Below are 27,031 nucleotides of genomic sequence, written 5' to 3' on the forward strand. Positions count from 1 at the left end.
CGCTGACCTCCATTGACGGGCTAAGGATACTGAAAATCACTCCTGCCGGAACATACTAGGCTTCATTGGCATTCCAGAGAGAGTGGAACTAACGCAAGCTGTGTCCTTCTTGGAGAGCTGGATTAGACCCTAGATGCCTCTGGATCGCTTCTCAGCATGGTTTGTTGTGGAGCAGGTTCACTGGGCTCTCGTGCCCAGACCTCTCCAGGGGTCCAACACAGACCAATGATCGTCTGAGTGCTCAACTTGAATGACAGAGACACTATCCTGCAGGAGGCCCATTCTCTGCCCATCCTCTCCTACCAAGGGAACGAGATTTTGATCTTCTTGACTACAGCAAAGAGGTGCAAGCCCAACATCGCTCTTATACAGAAGCAATGCAAAAGCTATGGGTTCTCAACCTTCCATACAGGCTCCTGTATCCTACTTCTTTGACACCCTGTAGGAGTCCAGAACCTGGGCAACAGGAGAGCAGCCTCTCAACGAACACGTGGTCGCATACACCTCCCCCTCATGAACATGCACGTGCGCTTCAGCAGATGAGACTCCAAGGCCTCAGAGGAGGTGTACTCGCTCCTGCAAGAGGCCACAATGCCAGGAGAGTGACTTTATCATTACCTGCCTCTGCAGTACAGAGATTATAGAAAACAGGGTTAAACCCACTAATGTCATTAGGACCTGGGTAATTGTAAGAATGAAGGAAAAGGGGTCCAAGACGAATAACATAAAAATTCAAATTATTATTCACGAAAAATTCGAACAGCAACGCTAGTAAATACAAAAAAGGTTTAATCAGTTCTGTATATTTCCTGTACATAGGATATTGTTCATCATGTATAATTCATTGCAAATGAGACAAATTGTCAATAAGCATAGGTGCCCACATTCACAACGGGGAGGGGGTGAAGGTGAAGTGAGGGAAAATGATGGGATCACGTAATAGTGAGATTCATTCAGTGACACAAAATATTACAGGTTTTTAGAAAATCAATACAAATGGTCCCTCTGGAAGCACAAAATGATGGTGGCTGCCTGGCAAAACTCTTCAATTTATTTGTTTTTGCTGAGGTATGTGATGTACGTTATACTTATGTATTTGTGTCCATCTACTAATTTACTACATTAGGCGGGAATACTAATCCCTGCTGTTTTTATGTCCTCAGGCTCTAACAAACGATATACCCATTACAATCTAAATGAGGATTTCACTTTATGAATTCATCGTGACTCTGACTACAAATTTGATGATTAATGGTAAACCGCTTTATTCTTAAATCTTTTAAGACAGTCTATGACGATTCGTTTTTTTGACCACAATGCATCATTCTGTATACGAGATACCTTTAATAATATGATTAATAACGTGACTTTACTGAGATAACCATGACGCCCCTTTGTTAAGGAATATGAGGATTCCCTCCATTGCCTCCACAGGCACATTGTATGGAACACTATCTACAATTAGGGGGTATACTGACCCTTTGTATTGTGTGCTTTCAGACATAATGTATGGAATAATGTCTATCCCTCATTAACAACCTGACCAGTAACGTAATACATAGATATGTGCATTGACCCCCGTTAGGAGGTTCACTGATCGTTTTTATTGCATGTCCTCAGGCTTCAAATTTGAGATAACATTTGTCTTCCATCAAGAATCTGACCCTACAACTAAGGAATTATTTGTCTCTAAACTTTTTCTGCTGTCCTAATTGAGGACAATTGGTAAGCACTTTCCCTTTGGTTATCTTTCAGTTTATGACTTTTGCGTAATACCCTGGCTATTTATTGCCTCTCTTTACCTCTATATCTAGACAGAATAATCTAAGTGTGAGTCTGGATGAGACGCTTATCCATGTGCTTTGACGTTGTACAACTACCACTACACAACAGTGGTAAGCAAGACCATGTTTATGTATTTACAGTAGGGGATAGAGCCCCTTTTGTGTTTTGTGGGAAGAAGATGTTTCTCTCCTCTCCCTCATCTTACCCATTGAGTATTCAGGAGGTGGATTTTCTGCCTCAACTCTCGGACGAGAGTTTATTAAGATGCCCTTCGATTTATCATATTATATTTGTCCACCTAACCCTTTATATATCAATCGGATTATTCTTTCGACAACATGTTTTTAATAGTTCTAGTTGCTCTCTCAATGATCCACCTTCTATGTTTATTAATTAACATGAATGGTGTTTAGCATATAATGAATACATTTCTCTACCTTATAGGAGGTTGCCCGCCCACAACTTATATTGTCCTGAAGAAGACCCACCGCGTAAGGAACATTTACCTACCTTGTTTACGGGTCGAAACGTCGACTATATTCAACACGACCAAATCTCCTATCCCAAGCAGAACATTAATGGTTATAAGGGATTTTGGATCTGCGATGTTACATTTGTTAGTCGGACTCTTTTGAGCGCTTTTGTTCTTGGCCCTTTGTGCTTCCAGAGGGACCATTTGTATTGATTTTCTAAAAACCTGTAATATTTTGTGTCACTGAATGAATCTCACTATTACGTAATCCCATCATTTTCCCTCACTTCACCTTCACCCCCTCCCCGTAGTGAATGTGGGCACCTATGCTTATTGACAATTTGTCTCATTTGCAATGAATTATACATGATGAACAATATCCTATGTACAGGAAATATACAGAACTGATTAAACCTTTTTTGTATTTACTAGCGTTGCTGTTCGAATTTTTCGTGAATAATAATTTGAATTTTTATGTTATTCGTCTTGGACCCCTTTTCCTTCATTTCTGTAGTACAGAGGGCAGGCACGTCTTCTGTGTCCACTGCTCTGCCTGAGCCAATGCAGGACCCAGAATCCAGTTCGGGTGAGCTGAGCAGATGGTCTGACGCCCTGCCTGTCCCTCGCCTAGATAACACTGACCTCTCATGGAGCCCGGTGATCGGAGACTGAGGACACACTGACTATTGACTCAGTTTCTATGTTCTTGCCTTTCTTCTCTCTGAGTTCAACTTGTGACACAACACTTTTCCACTGCGCACTTACAGGTCGCTTGGCCCAGATGCACCTCCCTTCCTATTCCGTGAGCCCGACGCGTGGTAGCCTACCCATGCCCCAGACAGATACACCCAACCTCCTCACCAATCACAGCCATGACAGTCCCTTATCTTGACTTTAAGCCTCTCCATATCCTTTTGTGGAACTTTAACGGGCATATAGACTGTGCCAAATGCACCACAGTTCTATTATACTCTCAACTGTTCCTTCCCAATGCTTTACTGCTGCAATGTCTTCTGGGTAATCACTGCCTGTTCCTGATGCATCTAGGGTATGATAGGGTTTTCCACGCACGGTTGACACGAGGCTTCCATGGCATAGCAATCCTCTTATACCATTCCTACCTAAAGATCCTCAGCGGACGTTTTTGGTCCTCACAGTAACACTGAGTGGTCATACCCTTAATCTTGTTTCATCATGTGAGCACCCGGCAACTGGCAAGTCTTCCCTTCGAGACCTCTCGACATTATTGTCGGCCCGTCCATAAGGGTTGACGGTAATAGGGCGAGGCTTTAATGCAGTCTTAGCTCCCGACAGTGATTCCACAGAGATCCCCTCCCATCAACGCTGCACAAATGCTAAACATCCCCTACAATGGGCCACCAGGTTTGTCATATTCGATGTGTAGAGAACGTGGAACTCCCGCCTGCTCCAATACAACCACATTTCTGCATGCTCACCGCACTCACTGTTGCATTGACTTAATACATTCATGCCTGCCCTTGAATACTGTGCAGTCACTGATATTCAAATCCTTGCTAGGGAAACTATGACCATGTTCCCCTCCTCCTCTGTTTGGGAGGCCCCACTAGAGCTCTCCCCCCTAGCTGGTGGCTGAACCCCTGGTTTCTCCAAGACGGGGACTATAAGCAGGCCCCGGTAAACAAACGTAAGCTTACTTTCAGCAAGATAAAGGCATGGTTCGGTGCCCCAGTACCCTGTGGCCAGTGGGTAAGACCACCATCAGGGGGGTTCCATAAAGGCTACCTCAAAAAAAAGCATAGGGCAGAGAGGACCATCTCTCCAAGCTGGAGGCTCAGATCATCTGTCTGGAGCACACCAAGGCCACGGAGTGCTGAGGAGACACACCTTGGCAATTTGCGCTCCTGTGGGAAGAAATCATTCATATCACTCTGGACATGGCCAAAAAGATGTGGAGAGCTTCCACAACCCGAGTCTATCGGTAGGGAGACAAAAATGGCAAACTCCTTTAGTGTCTTGCCTCCCGCCCCTTAGAAAATCGAATAATCCTAGTGATTGTAGATGCTGAGGGTCATTCTCAGGGCGTCACAGCCTCCATTGCAAGGACCTTCACTGAATACTACCATCACCGCTATATGGCAGGCCTGGGACTCAGTTCCCATTTGATATGGGAGATACCGCTCCCATAACTCTCGGGCGCCAATGTCCAATTACTGGATCAACCTATCTTGTTAGATGAGATAGTGGGGGCTATTTCCGCCATTGTGTCTAGGAAGACCCCAGGCCCTGATGGATACCTGAAAGAGTACTACAAAGCTTTTTAGGATACTCTATCTCAACTATTCCACACCCTGTATATGAAAGTAGCTAAGAACTGTACTTTCCCACTAGATATTGTCATTGCCACCATTGTGGTGATTCACAAAATACACCTTGCATCATCCTCCTGCTTTGACTACCGTCCGATCTCCCTCATCAACACCAAGGTTAAAATTTATGCCACGGTCCTAGCAACTCGTCTTAAACAGGTCATCCACACCCTGTTTCACCCGGACCAGACTGGCTTCCTTCCCCGCCGCAACACAAGCCACTGCCTTCGGTTCCTCCGCATGGCAATGGCCCATCATTGTCTCCTCCCAACTTACAAGGCCCTGCCATTAAATCTCTTTTCATAGTACCACACTTTCTTTCTTTAGTTACAATTGCTCGCCTGTTCTTAAGATGGCAATTCATCTCTTCTGCTGACTGAGTGAAATAACTCTGTGTTGCAACCTGGATTGGGGGTATAATTTTATTGCTGAGCTGTATGTCTTAACTTAGGTGGGTTCTGCAGGCTGCAGCATGCTTTTGAGATGGGATTACTGCTTTATGAGTGTCGAAGAGTGTAACAGTACTCATGCTGTGGTGTTGGAATGGTCAGGTTGGATTAGTTACTTACCTGTAATCCTAGTTCTCTTCCAGGCGTATCCTCATCAAAGTCATAAGCACATGAATATTCCTGCCCATGCGCGGCACCCCTGAAAACATATATTATATATGTAGCTCTACATATATGTATATATACATATATAAACATACAATGCAGTCTTCTCTGGAAAAGCTGAACAATGCTGCAATAGAAGTCTTTGCACATAAAACATTCCAATAAAGCAGGGAGAAAGAAGAACCTTTGAAAACTGCTTTATTATACAGTAGAAAAGTAACCCTGCAAGGAAAGTGAAAGCATTGTCAGCATATAGGCTGCATTGTAGAAAAGTCAAAAACAACAGGTGATGGACAGAATGCAGAACATTGTCATACATTCACCTCAGTACAGAGATTTGGGCCTAAATCCATTGTTTTTTTGCACTCTACACCACCCCAGGTCAGACATGGCCATATGCAAATCAGCCTTGACCCTGTGCCTCATGGGAACAGTCCAGCCCGAACTGCCAAGCCATGTCTTTCCCGGACTGGCATCAAGCATCCAAGGACCGGTTTCTGGCTATCAGCCGTCATCAGCCTGGATAGCTTGACTCCAGTGGTGTGGAGAGCATGGGACTCACGTCTGAGCATACCCATCCCACTTGGGGCGACAAAGGCAAAAACAACAGGTGATGGAGAGAATGCAGAACATTGTCATACATTACCCCCAGTACAGAGATCTGGGCCTAAATCCATCATTTTTTTTCACTCCACACCACCCCAGGTCAGACATGAAAGCCCGAAACTGGTCCTTGGATGCTTGTTTCCTGTCCAGGGCGGACCTGGCTTGGCAGTTCGGGCTTGACTGTTCCCATGGGGCACAGGGTCAAGACTGATTTGCATATGGCTGGGTTCAAACTGGAATGGCGAGCAAAAAAACGATGGATTTAGGCCCAGATCCTTGTACTGGGGTGAATGTATGACATTGTTCTGCATTCTGTCCATCACCCGTTGTTTTTTCATTGTAGAAAAACCATAGAGTAGAAAGCTGAAAAACTAACTCACATAACAGTAACAGAAAACTGGCACCATGCCTTTAAGGCAGCCATGACCCCTAGCTCCCAATATTGCCTCAGGGGTGACAGTTAGGTCAGTTGTTATTTGCGGGAAACCGCAGACCTTTTTAAAAAACATATATATATATTTCACATGACTACTTGCCCGGGGAGGCGGGTGGGTTGCTTATGACTTTGATGATACCCTTGGAAGAGAACTAGGATTACAGGTAAGTAACTAATCCTTCTCTTCCAGGGGATTCTCATCGATAGTCATAAGCACATGAATAGAATAGCAAGCAATCCCCTCATCCTGCGGGCAAGTAGACAGAGAACTATTCAGACATCAGAAAAACCTCCATTAGGCGAACACAGTCTCCGAAATCTCAACACTGGAACAGATTCCGCAAGGAAGCTTGGCCCACTGGGTAACAGCCTTTACAACGCGGGCATTACCCCGCGCTGCTATTACAACGCTGCTTTTACAACTCAAGTCGTTACAACGACTTGCGCTGGAGGGCGCTGTTGGATAGGGAATAGTTTAATTTTCTATTCCAACACCTTCCCTACTGTAACGTGGGCTGGAGTTGGAATAGAAAATTAAACTATTCCACTATCCAGCGCCCTCCAACGTAAGTCGTTGTAACGACTTGCGTTGTAAAAACAGCGTTGTAATGGCAAGCGTGGTAATAATACCACGCGTTGTAATGTCATACAACCAGCCCACTTGGGTATCTGCTCTGGAGTCTGAATCTAGGCAGTAATGCCTGGTAAATGTGTGAAACGATTTACAAGTTGCTGCTTTGCAAATCTCGGCCATCGGTACATTATGTAAGAAAGCTACTGTTATCTAGGTTTAAGTACTTACAGATAACAAGTTGAGCCCATGTGCAATCTACCAGCAGGTGTAAACCCCTTTAGGGAAGGGTAACAACCTAGAGTATCAACTTCTAGTTAAAACCCCAGCAAAAAAGGAGATATACTTTTGGTATCACTTAATGCTTGATGAGATGGATGCTTAAAAAGAAACAATGTTCCAACAGGTTTCACTTGGAAAGACAGTTAAACATGCATGCAGACTGCATTACATACGCAAGAAATCAAGGAGACTCAAAAAAGGTATAAGACGGCTGTTAATCACCAGAATTGCATCATAACAAGATTGCACAAGGGCATACAGTTGAAGCAGCACTGTACAGAAGGAATCTTGTGACAACCCAAGGGCACTTGGTGTGAAGTGATATATACAAGTGAGAAATAGCGACGCAAGTGAGCAGGGTGAACAGCGTGGGCGGCGCAAGGTGAACAATGGTGACAATATATACAAGTAACAAATATCTACATTAACAGTCATTAATTATCATTTTCAATCGGAACAGAGGAATTGCGGCCAACAATTGCGCTGTGGTGTCGACGACATTTCGACCCTCGTTACTTGGGGTCGTCTTCAGGACTGGGTTGTCAGTTCATGGGTGTGCTGTGGGAGCAATCAATCATAGACTCAGCAGGTGAAGTCCGCAGTGGTCGGTCCAGGGGCGACAGTAGGTGTGACACCTGGACAGGGTGTAGGATAAAGTAAATAGGATCGATAATGGTGGTCCCGTCCGGTCAGGGCGGCGCCTGATTCAATAGTGGCGGCTCGCTGGGGGCTAAATCACGGGTCCGAGACGCGGCAGGCAAAATCCTCGGCAAAGGGCTCCGACTACTGAGCCGGATGGGACCACCATTATCGATCCTATTTACTTTATCCTACACCCTGTCCAGGTGTCACACCTACAGTTCACCTGCTGAGTCTATGATTGTTTGCTCCCACAGCACACCCATGAACTGACAACCCAGTCCTGAAGACGACCCCAAGTAACGAGGGTCGAAACGTCGTCGACACCACAGCGCAATTGTTGGGCGCAATTCCTCTGTTCCAAGTGAAAATGATAATTAATGACTGTTAATGTAGAAATTTGTTACTTGTATATATTGTCACCATTGTTCACCTTGCGCCGCCCACGCTGTTCACCCTGCTCACTTGCGTCGCTATTTCTCACTTGTATATATCACTTCACACCAAGTGCCCTTGGGTTGCCACAAGATTCCTTCTGTACAGTGCTGCTTCAACTGTATGCCCTTGTGCAATCTTTTTATGATGCAATTCTGGCGATTAACAGCCGTCTTATACCTTTTTTGAGTCTCCTTGTTTTCTTGCTTATGTAATGCAGTCTGCATGCATGTTTAACTGTCTTTCCAAGTGAAACCTGTTTGAACATTGTTTCTTTTTAAGCATACATAACCCAGTTCCGACGTGGTTTATGGGTCCTACTCCTGTTCTTTTCCGCCTGATGAGATGGATGGCGAATTCCAACTCCCTGATAAAATCTGGGGAAGTTCTTTTCCAGATCTGGATGTTGAGACTCTTTGGCTTGGCTCTTTCCAGATATTATGGGAAATAGTGAAGCCAGCATGGCTGCAAAGGAACCATCTTTTCTCCTTGAACAGGGCCTACTATTCGCTGCAAAATATGTCAAAATTTGCTATAGATCCATCGGTTGCCTGTGCGAGGTGTTGGGAAACGGCGGCTTCTGATATACGCATGTTTTATGAATTCCCTCTCCTATCTCAATTCTGGGACTCTTTAAGTACCTTACTTACAACCTCTCCAGGTCGTCAGATTACGATAAATCCGGTACTGTTAATTTTTGGAGTTATGGAGGGTGTGAAGGGTCCTTCCAAATGTCTTCTATTTTACGCTATGCTCCTGGCCAGAAGAGAAATTTCTAAAAAGTGGAAGGACGCCACACCACCATCTCTTTCTGATTGGCAGACATCTATGCTACAGACCTCTAAACTAGACCTAATGAGATCAGGCAACACTAACAAGAGAGCCTTCTGGCATATCCTCAAGTTGAACTAGCTTTGAATCACACAGGTTTTTTTTCCCCCCGTTTGGTCCAATGATTATGCTACCTTCGGAATCCTTCGCTCCTCTCCTTGCTGTTTTACCTTGTTCCATGGACTTTGGTCTAAAGGCAAGTTCACCTGTGTAGCAAAACTGTGCCCTCACGGTTGCGGTCGGAAAGTCTTTGTGATTGTGATTTCACTGACTAGGTGACTCGGTAGCAATACTGGTCTACCTATCCAGGTATCTGAGGCAGTGTCTCGCTCTCTATTTGACTTTATAGATGCAACCAGGGTAGTTAATGAGGACTATAAAAATTAAAAAAAGCTACTGTTGCCGCTTTGCCCCTAGTTGAGTGAGCCTTCGGGGTAGAGAGCAAAGGTTTATTTGTCAACTGGTAAGATAACTTTATACAAGAGACTATCCATCTTGCGATGGTTCGTTTAGAAGCACCAAAACCTGTTCTGACTGAACCATAGTTTACAAACAATAGGTCAGACTTTCTCACAGATTTCGTGGCTTCCAAGTAAAACTTGAGAACCCTCTTGAGGTCCAGCGAATGCAGAGCTCTCTCCGCTGGTGTCATAGGGTTTGGAAAGAAAGAGGGCAAAGAAATCGTCTGATTTACATGGAACTCCGACACAACCTTAGGTAGAAAGGAAGGGTGGGTTCGCATTACCACCCTATTATGGTGGAAAACTGTATAGGGTTCTTTAGATGATAACGCCTGAACTCTGCGTGCAGAAGTGATTGCCACCAGGAACACCACCTTCCACAAAGGTGCTGCAGAAATGCTTTATGAATGGGCTCAAAGGGAGAGCCCATCAGCTTGGACAACACCAGGTTCAACTCCCAAGGTGGAGAAGGAAGTCTCACAGGAGGGTAAACCTTCTTTAGCCCCTGTAGGAAATCCTTAACCACCTGAAGCTGAAAAAAGGAAGGTTGGTTAGGAGACTTACGATAAGCCGTAATGGCTGCCAAATGTACCTTTACAGAAGAATATTTTAATCCAGACTTGGCCAAATAGAGCAAGTATGGTAGGATGACCTCCTCTTGACCAGTAACTGGACTCCAACCCCTCTGAACACACCATAAATAAAACCTCTTCCACTTCATAGAGTATGAAGTTCTTGTGGAAGGCCTCTTTGACTTCCGTAGAATGTCCATGCAGTCCATAGGAAGGTTTAGATGTCCATACTGCAGGACTTCAGGAGCCATGCTGTCAGGCTGAGTGAGGGGAGGCTGGGATGGAAGATCTTCTCCCATCTTGGAAAGAAGGTCCGGCCTGCATGGAAGCCTCCAATGCAGACAAATTGACAGTTGCAAGAGATCTGGATACCACCACTGGCAAGGCCAGTCCGGTGCTGTTAGTATCATTTTCATCCAGGATCTCAGGAGCTTTGCCACTACCTTCGGAATAAGAGGGAGGGGTGGAAAGGCGTATGCAAACGTCTCTGACCAGTTTATCAAAAGTGCATTCCCCCTTGTTCCTGGTCGGTAAAACCTGGATGCGAAGGCGTGGCATTTTTTGTTGTCTTCGTCTGCCAAGAGGTCGATGCTGGGATGACCCCACTGCTGGAAAATGTGTTCTAACACATCGTCCTTAAGCATCCAATCTTCTTGCTCTTGGTAGTGACGACTTAGCGAGTCCGCTCGAACATTCTGCTCTCCCGGCAGATGGACTGCCGTGATCGATTTGTTCCTGGCTAGCATCCAGTGCTATATCGCTTGTGCTTCGAGAGACAGAGGACGAAAACGTGTTCCACCTTGCTTGTTTAATTAGTACATGGTGGTTGTGTTGTCCGTTTGAATTAATATTGATGCTGACTGAATGGCTGATTAAAAAGCCTTGAGGGCCAAGTGAACTGCCCTCAGTTCAAGCATGTTGATATGGTAAGTCTGCTCGTTGGGGGTCCATCTCCCCTGCGTTTGAAGGGGACCCAGATGTGCACCCCAGCCCTGAAGAGAGGCGTCTGTGATCAGGGATTGCACAGGTAGCGGCTGATGAAACGGAACTCCCTCCATGAGATTCTGTGGATGCATCCACGAGAGGATGGATTTCTTCGCCATTGGGGATAGCAGAATCCGGTTGTTCCACTGACCTGAGGACTGATTCCATTTGTCATCCAGGTCCTGCTGAAGTGGCCTCATCCTCAACCTGGCATTGGGTATGAGGAAAATGCAGGAGGCCATTGAGCCAAGCAGAGAAGCCACTTGTCTCACTGATGGCTGAGGAGCTTGAAGAATTATGTCGCCTTTGATCTTCATTGATGACAGTCTTTACGCCGAAGGAAACACTTTTCCTTGGGCGGAGTCGATAGTGCCCCGGATAGTGGATTGATTGGGTTGATTGGAGGATTGACTTGTCTAGATTGACATGCAGCCCCAAACGTTGACAAAGGTTCAGACACATGCAAAGGTGTTCCTGTACCAAAAGAGGAGATGAGTCTTTTAGCAGCCATTCGTCTAGGTATGGATAGACGTGTAGGCCTTCACGATGTAAGAAGGCCGCTACTACTGCCATACATTTGGTGAACACCCTTGTAGCTGACTTTAGTCCAAAGGGCAAGACCATGGACTGATAATGTTCCTTCCCCACAATGAAACGTAGGAACTTGCGATGCCGTGCTGTGATCGGGATGTGGAAATATGTATCCTGAAGATCCACTGAGTACATCCAATCGCCTTTTTTTAAGTGCGGGAAGATTTGATGAAGAGATAGCATCCGAAATTTTTCTTTTTTGATGCATTTGTTAAAAAAACGCAGATCTAAGATGCTTCTGAACTTGTTTGGCTAGTCTTTTTTCCAGACAAGGAAGTATCTGGAATAGATTCCTTTCCCTCTCTGCATTGGTGCGACTTCTTCTATTGCTTGTTTTTTTTAGAAGGGTCGCCACTTCGTGACGCAGTAGTTTCAAATGATGTTGTCTGGATTTTATCGGAGGATAGAGTGTTGGAGACTTGCAAAAACGTAGCGCGTATCCATTGACTAGTATATTTCGCACCCAGTGGTCTTCCGTTATTCTGCGCCACTCTTGAGCGTATTGTGTTATACTTCCTCCCACTGGAGTGCGCAACGGTGCTGGAGGAAGCGTTGACTTATTGCTTCCCCCCTGCTTTGGATGTGGAGGAGGATTGCTGCTGGCGTACTCCTCTTCCTCTGGATGAGCGTTGGCCTTGATATTGGGATTTCCCCTGCTTGTTTTGTGACCATTGAGGGGTTTGAACCCTCTGCTGGTTACCTTTGCGATTGTACGGCCTATAACGCTTCTTGAATTCTTTCTTTTTTTCAAGGTACACTGCCTTCAAAGAGTCCAATTCCACATTCATCCTTCCCATCTCCTCGTCTGTATGGGCGCCAAACAGAGAGGTACCGGAGACGGGCAGATTCAGTATGCGCTGTTGGGCAGCAGGCTTCAACGCAGTGAGACGCAACCAAGAGGAAAGGCGTGCACAAACGCCAAGCGCATAAGAATGAGCCGCCAGAGATAATGAGAGTCTGTTTTTGCCTTCTTATTGCCACAGGAGGGGCAAGCATCAAAAAGGGAAGGCATTTCTGAGTGGAAAACAATGCCAAACCCTTCAAAAACAGTTGAAAAACACCTCAACATAGAAAAAATGTTGAAGTAAAGAGGTTTCACCTCTAAAAAAAAATTCTGACAAAAATCAGAAAGAAATAGAACTGTAGAGACCAGGGTCCTGTCAGAAGGAGCTGGAAAGAACAACTGACCTAACTGTCACCCCTGAGGCATGATGGGAGCTAGGGGTCATGGCTGCCTTAAAGGCACGGAGCCAGTTTTCTGTTACTGTTATGTGAGTTAGCTTTTCAGCTTTCTACTCTATGGTTTTTCTACAATGTAGCCTATGTGATGACAATGCTTTCACTTTCCTTGCAGGATTACCTTTTCTACAGTATAATAAAGCAGTTTTCAAAGGTTTTTCTTTCTCCCTGCTTTATTGGAATGTTTTATGTGCAAAGACTTCTGATGCAGCATTGACCAGCTTTTCCAGAGAAGACTGCATTGTATGTTTATATATGTATATATACATATATATAGAGGTACATATATATAATATATGTTTTCCGGGGTCCCGAGCATGGGCGGGAATATTCATGTGCTTATGACTATTGATGAGGATCCCCTGGAAGAGAATAGATCGGTTCAATTGGCTATGAATAGAAAGGATTCAGGAGGGTGAGCTTAGCAGCTGATGTGAAGATAAGAGAAAGAGAACATGCAGTTATCGTAGAGGGAGAGAGCGTTGAGGAGGCGATAAGGTCACAGACCGCGGCATTCAAGGCAGAGTAGTCACTATTACGGGTTTGGGAAAGACAGGTAGTCATTAGGATTTAGACTGGTAACTTGGAGATGGGATGGGGTAATTGTTTGGCAGAAGCAAGGACTTTTTGCACTTTGACTGATTGGTTAGGGTCCCAGATGTTTATTTACGAATTTTTCTGTTAGTTTGCAGAAAGCTGGAAGCAGGGAAATGGGTCGCATGTTGGTCAGTGTTGTTGGGTCTGGTACTTGTTTTTTCTGCAGGGGCTTCACAGCTGCAAGTTTCCATTCTTCAGGGACTGAGCCAAGATTGAGGGAGGAATTTATAATACTATTAATGATGGGGTTGACAATCTCCACCATTGCGTGAAGATCAAAAGGAGGGCAGGGGTCAAAAGGAGAGCCTGATTTGATCTTTAAAATTTCTGCCCGGGATTGCTCTAGGCTAACTGGATGGAAAGTGGACATGGGGGCAATGGTTATGACATCTCTGTTGTTTCCTGGCTTCTCTTGAGTCAACGGATGAGGGAAATCCTTTGTGAGCGTTTGAATTTTTTCCTTAAAGAAATCCGCTATTGTATCACATAAACTCTGGGAGGGGGGCATCTCTTTCTGCATTATTTTGGGATTGGTGAAGGTGCTGACTATTTTGAAAATTTCTTTCTGCTTTTTGTTGCTTTTAGTTATAGCCTCGGTATAATATTCCTTTTTTGCAGTTTTTATCATCCCATGATACCGGCAGCGAGCAGCTTTATAGTTATTTTGATCGGTTTCTCCATAATTAAGGCGCCATATCCGCTCTAAAACCCTTACCTTCCTTTGTTCTTCTTTCAGAGCCGGTGAGAACCAAGGGGCAGAGGGCCTCTGCTTCTTTCTGGCGCCTCGCCTGGGCGCAGCGTAGATGTTTTCTGAGCTAAATGTATTTATCCACTCCCTGAAAATGCGACTATCCCTAGTTGGGTCTCCTATGGGGGTGGGTCTATTTCCTGCTGCTATAGTTAAAAACTCAGTCTGTCCTATCATGTTTTTCCAACAGGGTTCCCCCTGGGAGAGCCCAGACGTCATACCTAGGCGATCTACAGTCTTGCCAGCCAGCACTGGGAGGTCAAAAGGAATCAAGCTGTGGTCTGTCCACGTTAATACTTGGGGTATTTTTACACTGAGTGTCCCTAGATTTGAGCAGATGCAATCGAGGATATGCCCGCTTTGTGTGTGGTGTTTGTTGTGCGCTGAGTTAAACCTAGAACATTCATCGTGTCCCTGAAGTATATTGCCGCCTGGTCCGTGGGGTAGTCTAAATGTACGTTGGCGTCTCCTAGGAGTGTAAAATTAGCAGATTTAAGAACTAGGTCACTTACAGCTTTCCCGTTGCTCTCCATAAAGTCTGTGTGTTTCCCTGGCGGACGATATACTAGTGGTCCCGTGAGAGTAAATGAATCATGCACCTTTATTGCGAAGCCCATATTTTCAGCCCCTTTAAGGTCTGGGATCGCAAAAGTTTGGCAGTGGAAGGTATCTCGATAGACAATCGTGATACCCCCCCACTCTGGATTGATCTATCTTCTCTAGAAATAAGGTATCCAGGGGGAAGAGTGTTTGTAACATCCGGATTACTGTTGGGCGTCAGCCATGTTTCTGTCATGAAGAGGCAGTCCAGGTCCTGTTATGAGGTCAAAAATGTGCAGGGCATGTTTGCTCATTGACATAACATTAATGAGGCCACATATCAGGACTTCCATTTGACTCTTTGCCTGGATATCTTTGCATGGCCCGAAACTCCCCCTGCATATTTTACAACTCCATGATCCTACCCAGTTTGTCATATTTAATGGCTGTATACATCTAGTTGGGTCGGAGTTTATCCCGATTAAGAATTCCCTTGAATATTGTATGGATGGACCAGGGAGCGTGGCCCCGGACCGGGTCGTGGCGGGGACGGGTGCAGACTGGCTTACCTTTGGCGCACCAAAGGTGCGCCGCCGGTGCGCCCGCTGCGCGGGTCCGCTGCACGTACTGGGGGGCATGTTCTTTTATCGTCACCGTATGACCTGCAATGCATACGCACCGGAAGTCTAATCACTTCCGGTGTGTATGGGGTAGAATGCCGACCTCCCTCCACAACAATCTGGCCTAGTGTAGGTGGTGGACCGGGGAGGCGGTAAAAAGGTATTGCATGAAGTTAAAAGGTGCAAACACAAAATTATAACAGTGCAACTTTCAGTTTTTAGTTTAAAAATCACCAAATTACCAGCGCTTCAGCCCGACAGCGAGGCAACGGTCTCCTGCGCTATTCCAATCTAGCGCAGGGCGGGAAAGGCGTCCTCTTTTATACTGTGCCAACAAGTAGGCTGCTGACCTGCAATACGTGCGCACCGGAAGTCTAATCACGTCCAGTGTGTAAGGGGTAGAATGCCGACCTCCCTCCACAACAATCCGGCCTAGTGTTGGTGGTGGACCGGGGAGGCGGCAAAAAGGTATTGCATGAAGTTAAAAGGTGCAAAAACAAAATTATAACAGTGCAACTTTCAGTTTTTAGTTTAAAAATCACCAAATTACCAGCGCATCAGCACGACAGCGTGGCAACGGTCTCCTGCGCTATTCCACCGTCCCAAACTCCAGAACTTACATGAACCTGCAGCTAGGAGGGGTCCACCACTCCACTCAGAAGTTCACAGTGTTGGCTTTTAGTTTTCTTTTTAGGGCCACAGATGCTTCAGGGAATAAAGTATGGGGTGGGAGGTTGGTATAGGGGAATGTTGGGGACTCAGGTTTTATGTTCTTGCCTTTCTTCTCTCTGAGTTCAGCTTGTGACACAACACTTTTCCACTGTGCACTTACAGGTCGCTTGGCCCAGAGGCACCTCCCCTCCTATTCCGTGAGCTCGACGCCTGGTAGACTACCCACGCCCCAGAAAGATACACCCAACGTCCTCACCAATCACAGCCATGACAATGCCTTAACTTGACTTTAAGCCTCTCCATATCCTTTTGTGGAACTTTAACGGGCATATAGACTGTGCCAAATGCACCACAGTTCTAAAATGCTATCAACTGTTCCTTCCCAATGCTTTACTGCTGCGAGAAACATGTCTTCTGGGGAATCACTGCCTGTTCCTGATGCATCTAGGGCAGGGTTCTCCAAACCGGTTCTGGAGGGCCGGATCCATGCCAGATTTTTTGCATATCGCCATTTAGATAAATGTAGTTATTTTAAAGATCTGACATGGATCCGGCCCTCCAGGACCAGTTTGGAGAACCCTGATCTAGGGTATGACAGGGTTTTCCACACACTGTTTACACAAGGCTTCCATGGCGTAGCAATCCTCTTATACCATTCCTACCTAAAGATCCTCAGGGGAAGTTTTTGTCCCTCACAGTAACACTGAGTGGTCACACCCTTAATCTTGTTTCAACATATGTGCACCCGGCAACTGGCAAGTCTTCCCGTCGAGACCTCTCGACATTATTGTCCGCCCATCCATAAGGGTTGACGGTAATAGGGGGAGACTTTAAAGCAGTCCTAGCTCCTGACAGTGATTCCACAGGGATCCCCCTCATCAACGCTGCACAAACGCTAAACATCTCTTACAATGGGCCTCCAGGTTTGTCATATTCGATGTGTAGAGAACGTGGAACTCCCGCCTGCTCCAATACAACCACATTTCTGCATGCTCACCGCACTCACTCCTTCATTGACTTAATACATGCATGCCTGCCCTTGAATACTGTGCAGTCACTGATATTCAAATCCTTGCTAGGGAATCTATGACCATGTTCCCCACCTCCTCCGTTTGGGAGGCCCCACTGGAGCTCTCCGCCCTAGTTGGTGGCTGAACGCCTGGTTTCTCCAAGACAGGGACTATAAGCAGGCCCTGGTGAAACAAACTTAAGTTTTACTTTCAGCAAGATAAATGCATGGTTCAGTGCCCCAGTACCCTGTGGCCAGGGGGTAATACCACCATCAGGGGGGTTCGATAAAGGCTACCTAAAAAAAAAGCATAGGGCAAGAGGACCACCTCTCCTAGCTGGAGGCTCAGATCATTCGTCTGGAGCAGACCAAGGCCACGGATGGCTGAGGAGACACACCTTGACACTTCCTGTGGGAAGAAATCATTCATATCACTCAGGACATGGCCAAAAAGATGTGGAGAACTTCCACGACCCGAGTCTATGGGGAGGGAGACAAAAATGGCAAACTCCTTTAGTGTCTTTCCTCCCGCCCCTTAGAAAATAGAATAATCCCTGAGATTGTAGACATTCTCAGGGCGTCACTGCCTCCATTGCACAGACCTTCATTGAACACTACCATCACCGCTATATGGCAGCCTCGTTTGTTGACCTGGGACTCAGTCCCCATTTAATATGTGAGGTACCGCTCCCACAACTCTTGGGCGCCGATGTCCAATTACTTGATCAACCTATCTTGTTAGATGAGATAGAGGGGGCTATTTCCGCCATTGTGTCTATGAAGACTCCAGGCCCTGATGGGTACCTCAAAGAGTACTACAAAGCGTTTTAGGATACTCTATCTCAACTACTCCACACCCTGTATATGAAAGTAGCTATGAACTGTACTTTCCCAGTAGATATTGACATTGCCACCATTGTGGTGATTCACAAAATACACCCTGCATTGTCCTCCTGCTTTGACTACCGTCCTATCTCCCTCATCAACACCGAGTTTAAAATGTATGCCACAGTCCTAGCAACTCGTCTTAAACAGGTGATTCACACCCTTATCCACCCGGACCAGAATGACTTCCTGCCCCGCCGCAACACAAGACACTGCCTTCAAGTCCTTCGCATGGCAATGGCCTATCATTGTCTCCTCCCAACTTACAAGGCCCTGCCATTAAATCTCTTTTCATCGTACCACACTTTCTTTCTTTAGTTATAGTTGCTCGCCTGTTCTTAAGATGTCAATTCGTCTCTTCTGTTGACTGAGTGAAATAACTCTGTGTTGCAGCCTGGATTGGGGGTATACTTTTATTGCTGAGCAGTATGTCTTAATTTAGGTGGGTTCTGCAGGCTGCTGCATGCTTTTGAGATGGGATTACTGCTTTCAGAGTGTTGAAGAGTGTAACGGTACTCATGGTGTGGTGTGGGAATGGTAAAGATAAGCTCGGTTCAATTGGCTATAAATAGAAAGGATTCAGGTGGGTGAGTTTAGCAGCTGATGTGAAGATAAGAGAAAGAAGAACACGCAGTTATCGTAGAGGGAGAGAACGTAGAGGAGGCGATAAGGTCACAGACCGCGGCATTCAAGGCAGAGTGGTCACTATTACAGGTTTGGGAAAGACAGGTTGTCATTAGGATTTAGACTGGTAACCGGGAGGTGGGAAGTGGTTAATCTTTGGCAGAAGCAAGGACTTTTTGCACTTAGACGCATTGGTTTGTTGCATTTATTGATTAGTTTAAACGCTTATATTGTTTGTCTCGAATGCACTGGTTTCAAGTATTTTTTAAAGGAAAATGGAGTAAATCTTGTAGGGCATGTTGTTTAACAAACTGGGAGGGGTGCAATGATCGGAAACGTATGATTTCAAAGGCACAAGTATAGAAGGGTCTGATTCAATTATGTTTTGAACAACAGGTTTAGATGTTCTTTTTCTGTTTCTTTCAGTTACCCCTGACAAAGGTCTAAAGAGAGGCTGAAATGCATTGGGTGGAATTTTGTGCGGTTCTGGAATATGAATTATATATCTCTACATGCTTAAGTTGAAGCCGGGATGGGCACGCTGAAGGCAATTGAACATTAAACGATAAAACACCAATGAGAAAGCTGCTGTACTTGCAGTGATTATGAGTGACTTAAAGCAAGTGTACTAAACATTTCGATGATGAATGAACAAATTGGAGTATCGATTGTTGAACTTGGTGAATGAGATATTGGTTAAATGTTAGGGGAAAATCCCTCACTTCGCAGTGCGACGGGCTGGCGCGTAATGCGCGCGCCTTTGGGAATACTGTAGTGTAGGAATGGGTATAATTTCTTATAATAGCTATTTTTCTCTTCTGTCTTCCTAGCAAAGTGCAGCTCTATGATCTGGTTCAGAGCTAACAGAAGAATCCCATGAAGGATACAATTCTACAAGGTACATCAAAGAACATGTTTGATTGCATCTTACAAGAGCTTTCCACTTGATGCAGAGATTCTACTGATAACGAGTTTGGAATGGCAGATTGTGCATTTTAAAATCGAGCAATACTCTATGTACAGTGTCTAGGTGCTTTCCAAAGTTTCACCAGGGCTACAATTAGGAGTGCATTTAGTAACTGTGTTGCAATGTTAGTAAATTCAAAGGTCGGACTACTGACCACTGAGATTCAGCTTTCGGCTTCCAAACAGATCTCTAGGGTGTGCACATCAAAACATTGCATTATCTAATAAACCGTGATAGGTTCTGAGCACTGAATCTGTGTCTTGCTCATAGACAGTCAAGCACTCGTACTGTACCTGGGCTCACGGGGTCTGTACAATCAAAGCCACAGGATTGCTGGCAGCACTTCTGGATCCCACCACACTCCTTGTCATTATTGCAATTTCTGGGCAGAGGATCGATTAGGCAGGTGTAATTTATCGTAGGGCAGTCACCTGGCTTCTCTGTTAGTAAAACATTTGCAGAATTATTAAATGAGTTTATGATGCAAATTAATCACCAGCAGAAAAATACATAACGAACCGTGAATTGTATATGAGAATGGCACAATGTTGTCACACATAGATTTTCAGTAGCAAAAAGCATCCTATAAGTCTCTGAATACCTAACAAAATCAGGACTTACCAGTTTCAATCCCTGGTTGAAAATATTAACATAGTAAATAAAGAGATGTGTACATCTCAACCTCCATTAATCACAGTCCCAGTTAGAAACACCCCTATCGTTTGTTACAATAATACAATAAAATATTGTATTCATGGAATGCCTTATACTTCAACACTTTCTGTGGATAATTTCTACTGTCAACCTAATAAATACAGTAGATTCGACACAAAATTTGCTATTAATCTTTTCAACCATGAGAGTATTCACTACTCCTCACTTTTCAATTAGCTTGAGTTGATATTGCATGTAACTGTACAAATATTTTCAAAATAGATTTAATACATTTTCTCTTAACCTCTCTAATCCATATCATTGTGATCCTAGGTATTTTGATCCCCATAGGCTCTTTCTCTTTCATCTTTGTGAGTGCCTTTTTGTCTTGTATGTATGTTGTCAATCAAACAGGTGTAATAGTGTTTGGCTACGAGCGTCGAGATGGTGGTCCCATTCTAAGTGTGCTCTGGACCCTTACATCATTCACTCATATCCCTGCTAGTCTCTGGAGCACTGGACAGCACAAACTACTCCTGTACCTGCCTGTGGCTGCCTCGCAGAAATCCTGCTTTTGCTGGACACCAAATTGTCTCCTGGGGCTGTGGCATCTGACCTGCCCACACACAAGATGGCTGCCCCATGGAAAGGCTGCACTGAGGGTTTGTGACCCAGGACCACTGGGGCTATGAGGAGGGCTTGTGTGGTCGGCTGAATGTTTCCATGGCCCCAGCTGTGCTGCCTCTGTGACTTTGTGGCTCGGGACGGATGTGGAGCCCACTGGACTGTCGCCAACCTGCTTGCCATAGAGGTCTATCCTTGGCCTGTTGGTCTGCTGCTCGCATCACAGTCTAAGCCTCGATTGGCTGCTTCTGGCTACGACCTCAGACTCCAGATGATAGCCTGCGGAGGGGGCCGGGTGTGGCCTGGTGAGACACACGGATCCTTATTGTTGGAGCGGGGTCCGATTGGAGGATTTCAGGCCCACCCCTTTGCTGACTATACCTGCCTGCGATGTCTGGGCTCCCGCAAGACCCATGACCGGGCCAGCCTTTGGGGGGGGGGGGGCATTCTAAATAGGCCTTCTTGCACTTGTCCTGCCTGGCTCATCGATGGCCTGCTGGTAGCTGATCTCCAGGAGGCCCTCGGCAGGGCGGGGATTGAGCAGGTGAGGAGGCTGCATGGGGGAGCTGGTAACAGTGTTAAATCCCTGAGAGAAGTGGGGCACAGTAAGAGACTTGCTACTCGTCAAGGACCCCTCCTGTGGTGGATCCAGGTACTGCATTCTATGGGGGGTGGTGATGAACTGGGGGCTTGGGGTGGATGGAGTGAAGCCTACTTATTCCTGGGCCCACACTGGCCCCATAAGACCTGAACTGCCGGGGTCACTTTACACACACAACCTGCTGATTTAAAGATGCTGGGGGGACTTCCTGGTTGCATCCCCTGCTTCGGGTACTCAACTATACCCTCACGTGGTTCCTGATGTGTGGACTTCCATCCAAGTACTAAGGTCTTGTTCCCCATTCAAGGATTAGACCCCATGGACTGGGAGGAAGGTGGCTTGATAGTGGATCATGCACAAGACACCTGGCAGCCATGACAGACTTAGAGGTGTTTGACTGTGGATCCTTCCGGTGCATCACTCTTGACGCCTCGTGCCCCCATAGCACCATGAAGCCCCTAAGACGGCAGGTTACTGTCCATATTTGCGTGATCAAGATGCAATCGAGATGCCATTGCCTTCCCTGCGGCCACGTATAGTGGAACTGGTTCCTGATTGGGAAGCTTCCCGCTGGATATCTGCTGGAGTGTAAGAGGGGTATTGACCCTACCCTCCCTAGCCTATGAAAAGGTCCCCTGGCCATGAGGTGTTACCTCCTCTTTGAATTGGTCCAACTCAATGGGGAACATCTCTGTCCCCGATTGCTCACCATGGGCAAGGATAAACTATTAAAACTTCCTCCATCTCAAACCTGCATAGACTAGTATATCATAGGTTGCTCCACCTCTGAAGACGGCATCCCGGCTATAAATCCTTTAAGGGAGTGAGATCTGTCCACCATCCTCCAGGCTATCCATTCCTCTCAGGACTCTGTCAAGACCAAGATAGGGAAACTGCTTGTCGACATTGGTTCTCATCAGACAAGACCCCCGAAACACGACGGCCAGGATCTCTGATGTGGAATCCTGCACATCCTTCGTGGAAGATGATGTTGGGAAACTGAAGGTGCAAGTCCCCAGGCTACTGACTCAAACCGTTGAGCTCCATTGATGGGCTGAGAATACTGAAAATCACTCCTGCCGGAACATACTAGGCTTCATTGGCATTCCGGAGAGAGTGGAACTAACGCAAGCTGTGACCTTCTTGGAGAGCTGGATTAGATCGTTGATGCCCTAGGATCGCTTCTCAGCATGGTTTGTTGTGGAGCAGGCTCACTGGGCTCTCGTGCCCAGACCTCTCCTGGGGGCCCCACACAGACCAATGATCATCTGAGTCCTCAACTTGAAAGACAGAAACACTATCCTGCAGGAGGCCCATTCTCTGCCCACCCTCTCCTACCAAGGGAGTGAGATATTGATCTTCTTGACTACAGCAAAGAGGTGCAAGCCCAACATCGCTCTTATACAGAAGCAATGCAAAAGCTCTGGGATCTCAGCCTTCCATACAGGCTCCTGTATCCTAATTCTTTGACACCCAGTAGGAGTCCTGAACCTGGGCCACAGGAGAGCAGCCTCTCAACCAAAAGGTGAGGCATACACCTCCCCCTCATGAACATGCACGTGCGCTGCAGCAGATGAGACTCCCAGGCCTCAGAGGAGGTGTACTCACTCCTGCAAGAGGCCACAATGCCAGGAGAGTGACTTACTCATTACCTGCCCCTGCAGTACAGAGGGCACGCAGGTCTTCTGTGTCCACTGCTCTGACTCAGCCAATGCAGGACACAGAATCCAGTTTGGGTGAGCTGGGCAGATGGTCTGACGCCCTGCCTGTCCCTCACCTAGATAACACTGACCTCTCACGGAGCCCGGTGATCGGAGACTGAGGCCACACTGACTATGGACTCAGGTTCTGGACTCAGGTTCGATGTTCTTGCCTTTCTTCTCTCTGAGTTCAGCTTGTGACACAACACTTTTCCACTGCACACTTACAGGTCGCTTGGCCCAGAGGCAACTCCCTTCCTATTCCGTGAGCCTGACGCCTGGTAGCCTACCCATGCCCCAGACTGATACACCCAACCTCCTCACCAATGACAGAAATGACAGTGCCTTAACTTGACTTTAAGCCTCTCCATATCCTTTTGTGGAACTTTAACGGGCATATAGACTGTGCCAAATGCACCACAGTTCTAAAATACTCCCAACTGTTCCTTCCCAATGCTTTACTGCTGCAAGAAACATGTCTTCTGGGGAATCACTGCTTGTTCCTGATGCATCTAGGTTATGATAGGGTTCTCCACATAAGGTTTAAACGAGGCTTCCATGGCATTGCAATCCTCTTATACCATTCCTACCTAAAGATCCGCAGGGGAAGATTTTGGCCCTCACAGTAACACTGAGTGGTCATACCCTTAATCCTGTTTCAACATATGTGCACCTGGCAACTGGCAAGTCTTCGCTTCGAGACCTCTCGACATCATAGTCGGCGCGTCCATAAGGGTTACCGGAAATAGGAAGAGGCTTTAACGCAGTCTTAGCTCCCGACAGTGATTCCACAGAGATCCCCTCCCATCAATGCTACACAAACACTAAACATCTCTCACAATGGGCCTCCAGGTTTGTCAAATTCAATGTGTAGAGAAAGTGGAACTCCCGCCTGCTCCAATACAACCACATTTCTGCATGCTCACCGCACTCACTCCAACATTGACCTAATACATTCATGCCTGCCCTTGAATACTGTGCAGTCACTGATATTCAAATCCTTGCTAGGGAGTCTATGACCATGCTCCCTTCCTCCTCCCTTTGGGAGGCCCCACGAGAGCTCTCCGCCCTAGCTGGTGGCTGAACGCCTGGTTTCTCCAGGACAGGGACTATAAGAAGGCCCCGGGAAACAAACTTAGGCTTTACTTTCAGCATGATAAATGCATGGTTCGGTGCCCCAGTTTCCTGTGGCCAGTGGGTAAGACCACCATCAGGGGGGTTCGATAAAGGCTACCTAAAAAAAAGCATAGGGCCGAGAGGACCATCTCTCCAAGCTGGAGGCTCAGATCATCCGTCTGGAGCACACCAAGGCCACAGATGGCTGAGGTGACACACCTTGGCAAGTTGAGCTCCTGTGGGAAGAAATCCTTCATATCAATCTGGACATGGCCAAAAAGATGTGGAGAGCTCCCACAACCCGAGTCTATGGGTAGGGAGACAAAAATGGCAAACTCCTTTAGTGTCTTGCCTCCCGCCCCTTAGAAACTCGAATAACCCTAGAGATTTTGGACGCTGAGGGTTATTCTCAGGGCGTCACAGCCTCCATTGCACAGACCTTCACTGAATACTACCATCACCGCTATATGGCGGCCTCATTTGTGGATCTGGGACTCAGTCCCCATTTGATATGGGAGATACCGCTACCATAACTCTCGGGCGCCGATGTTCAATTACTTGATCAACCTATCTTGTTAGATGAGATAGAGGGGATCTATTTCTGCCATAGTGTCTAGGAAGTCCCAAGGCCATGAAGAGCACCTGAAAGAGTACTACAAAGCCTTTTAGGATATTCTATCTCAACTACTCCACACCCTGTATATGAAAGTAGCTAAGAACTGTACTTTCCCAGTAGATATTAACATTGCCACCATTGTGGTGATTCAAAAAATACACCATGCATCGTCCTCCGGCTGTGATTACCGTCCGATCTCCCTCATCAACACCGAGTTTAAAATGTATGCCACGGTCCTAGCAACTCATCCTAAACAGGTGATCCACACCCTGATCCACCCGGACCAGAATGGCTTCCTGCCCGCCGCAACACAAGGCAATGCCTTCGGTTCCTCCGCATGGCAATGGCCCATCATTGTCTCCTCCCAACTTACAAGGCCCTGCCATTAAATCTCTTTTCATCGTACCACACTTTCTTTCTTTAGTTACGGTTGCTCGCCTGTTCTTAAGATTGCAATTCATCTCTTCTGTTGACCGAGTGAAATAACTCTGTGTTGCCGCCTGGATTGGGGGTATAATTTTATTGCTGAGCAGTATGTCTTAACTTAGGTGTGTTCTGCAGGCTGCTGCATGCTTTTGAGATGGGATTACTACTGTATGAGTGTCGAAGAGTGTAACGGTACTCATGCTGTGGTGTGGGAATGGTCAAGATAAGCTCGGTTCAATTGGCTATAAATAGAAAGCATTCAGGTGAGTGAGCTTAGCAGCTGATGTGAAGATAACAGAAAGAGAACACACAGTTATCGTAGAGGGAGAGAACGTAGAGGAGGCGATAAGGTCACAGACCGCGGCATTCAAGGCAGAGTAGTCACTATTACGGGTTTGGGACAGACAGGATGTCATTAGGATTTAGACTGGTAACCGGGAGGTGGGAAGGGGTTAATGTTTAACAGAAGCAAGGACTTTTTGCACTTTGACGGATTGGTTTGTTGTATTTATTGATTAGTTTAAATGCTGATATTGTTTGTCTGGAAGGCACTGGTTTCAGGTATTTTTTAAAGGAAAAGGGAGAAAATGTTGTTGGGCATGTTGTTTCACAAACTGGGAGGGGTGTAATGAACGAAAACGTATGATTTCAAAGGCACAAGTATCGAAGGGTCTGATTCAATTATGTTTTGAACAACAGGTTTAGATGTTCTTTTTCTGTTTCTTTCAGTTACCCCTGACAAAGGTCTAAAGAGAGGCTGAAATGCATTGGGTGGAATTTTGTGCGGTTCTGGAATATAAATTATATATCTCTACATGCTTAAGTTGAAGCCCGGCTGGGCACGCTGAAGGTAGTTGAAAATGAAACAATAAAACACCAATGAGAAAGCTGCTGTACTTGCAGTAATTTTGAGTGACTTAAAGCAAGTGTACTAAACATTTCGATGAGTAATGAACAAATTGGAGTATCGATTGTTGAACTTGGTGAACGAGATATTGGTTAAATGTTAGGGGAAAATCCCTCACTTCGCAGTGCGGCGGGCAGGCGCGTAATGCACGCGCCTTTGGGAACACTGTAGTGTAGGAATGGGCATCGTTTCTTATAATGGCAATTTTTCTCTTCTGTCTTCCTAGCAAAGTGCAGCTCTATGATCCGGTTCAGAGCCAACAGAAGAATCCCATGCAGGATGCAATTCTACGAGGTAAGTCAAAGAACAAGTTTGATTGCATCTTACAAGAGCCTCCCACTTGATGCAGAGCTTCTACTGATAACGTGTTTGGAATAGAAGAGCGTGCATTTTAAAATCGAGCAATACTCTATGTACAGTGTATAGGTGCTTTCCAAAACTTTCACCAGGGCTACGATTATGAGTGCATTTGGTAACTGTGTTACAATGTTAGTAAATTGAAACGTCCAAACAGATCTCTAGGGTTTGCACATCAAGACATTGCATTATCTAACAACCTCTGATAGGGTCTGAGCACTGAATCTGTGTCCTGTTCGTGGACAGTCAAGCACTCGTACTGTACCTGGGCGCACAGGGTCTGTACAATCAAAGCCACAGGATTGCTGGCAGCACTTCTGGATCCCACCACAGTCCTCGTCATTGTTGCATTTTCTGGGCAGAGGATCGATTAGGCAGGTGAAATTTATCGTAGGGCAGTCACCTGACTTCTCTGTCGGTAAAACATTAGCAGAAATATTGAATGAGCTTATGATGCAAATTAATCACCAGCAGAAAAATACATAACAAACCGTGAATTGTA

At 46.0% G+C, this 27,031-nt stretch overlaps 1 protein-coding gene across 1 annotated transcript in view; it reads right to left on the reverse strand.

The window, feature by feature from the left end:
• Nucleotides 1-27,031, reverse strand: part of LOC144762990 (uncharacterized) — a 318,770-nt gene that overhangs the window by 103,056 nt on the left and 188,683 nt on the right. The window contains exons 10-11 of the mRNA XM_078648303.1: nucleotides 26,795-26,941; nucleotides 19,822-19,968 (exon numbers count right to left, since the gene is read on the reverse strand). Of these exons, the coding sequence (XP_078504429.1) occupies nucleotides 19,822-19,968; nucleotides 26,795-26,941 (294 nt within the window). The remainder of the gene's footprint in view (nucleotides 1-19,821; nucleotides 19,969-26,794; nucleotides 26,942-27,031) is intronic.

The sequence above is a fragment of the Lissotriton helveticus genome, chromosome 6, assembly GCF_964261635.1.
Source record: "Lissotriton helveticus chromosome 6, aLisHel1.1, whole genome shotgun sequence".
Lineage (NCBI taxonomy): Eukaryota > Metazoa > Chordata > Amphibia > Caudata > Salamandridae > Lissotriton > Lissotriton helveticus.